This window comes from Charadrius vociferus, unplaced genomic scaffold (assembly GCF_000708025.1).
Source record: "Charadrius vociferus isolate BGI_N301 unplaced genomic scaffold, ASM70802v2 scaffold1548, whole genome shotgun sequence".
In the NCBI taxonomy this organism is placed as follows: Eukaryota; Metazoa; Chordata; class Aves; order Charadriiformes; family Charadriidae; genus Charadrius; species Charadrius vociferus.
The window spans coordinates 46,698-47,489 of NW_009649489.1; the positions used below are offsets into that span (position 1 = coordinate 46,698).

The 792-nt window shown below is 60.6% G+C and overlaps 1 protein-coding gene across 1 annotated transcript in view; it reads left to right on the forward strand.

Annotated features, from left to right (window-relative positions):
- The window catches only part of DPF2 (D4, zinc and double PHD fingers family 2), a gene marked incomplete at its 3' end in the record, with an annotated part of 12,967 nt that overhangs the window by 8,041 nt on the left and 4,134 nt on the right, over positions 1-792 (forward strand). The window contains 1 exon segment of the mRNA XM_009890004.1: positions 234-316. Within this exon segment, the coding sequence (XP_009888306.1) occupies positions 234-316 (83 nt within the window).

The following is a 792-nucleotide window of genomic DNA, read 5'->3' on the forward strand; positions in this document are numbered from 1 at the left end:
CCGGCTCACAAGCCATCCGCGGCGTTTTCGCCCACGCCGGACAAAGGATTTGGGTCAGAGGTGGGGAGAAAAGGGGGTTTTTTTCCACTTTTTTCCCATCCCTGCGGATGTGATAAGTGGACCGCTCGGTGGATAAAAAACTGGCCGCACTCAAAGAGTTGCGGTCAACGGTTGCATGTCCAAGTGGAGAGCAGTGATGAGTGGTGTTCCTCGGGGGTCGGTACTGGGACCAGTGCTGTTCTTTGTTGGTGACGTGGACGGTGGGGTTGAGCGCACCCTCGGCGAGTTTGCCGACGATCCCAAGCTGTGTGGCGAGGTGGACACGCTGGAGGGGAGGGAGGGATGCTGTCCAGAGGGACCTGGACGGGCTGGAGAGGTGCGTGCAAACCGACCTCATGAAGTTCAAGGTCCTACGTCTGGGTCGGGGCGATCCCAAGCACAAGTCCGGGCTGGGTGGGGAACGGCTGGAGAGCAGCCCTGAGGAGGAGGAACTGGGGGTGCTGGTTGACCAGAAGCTCAACATGAGCCGTCAACGCGCGATCGTGGCCCAAAAGGTCAACCGTACCCTGGGCTGGATCAGAAGAAGCGTGGCCAGCAGGGCGAGGGAGGGGATTCTGCCCCTCTACTCCGCTCTGGTGAGACCCCAACTGGAGTAGTGCCTCCAGCTCTGGAGTCCCCAACATCAGAAGGACGTGGAGCTGCCGGAGTGTGTCCAGAGGAGAGCCACGAGGATGATGCGAGGGCTGGAGCACCTCTGCGATGAGGAGAGGCTGAGAGAGTTGGGGCTGTTCA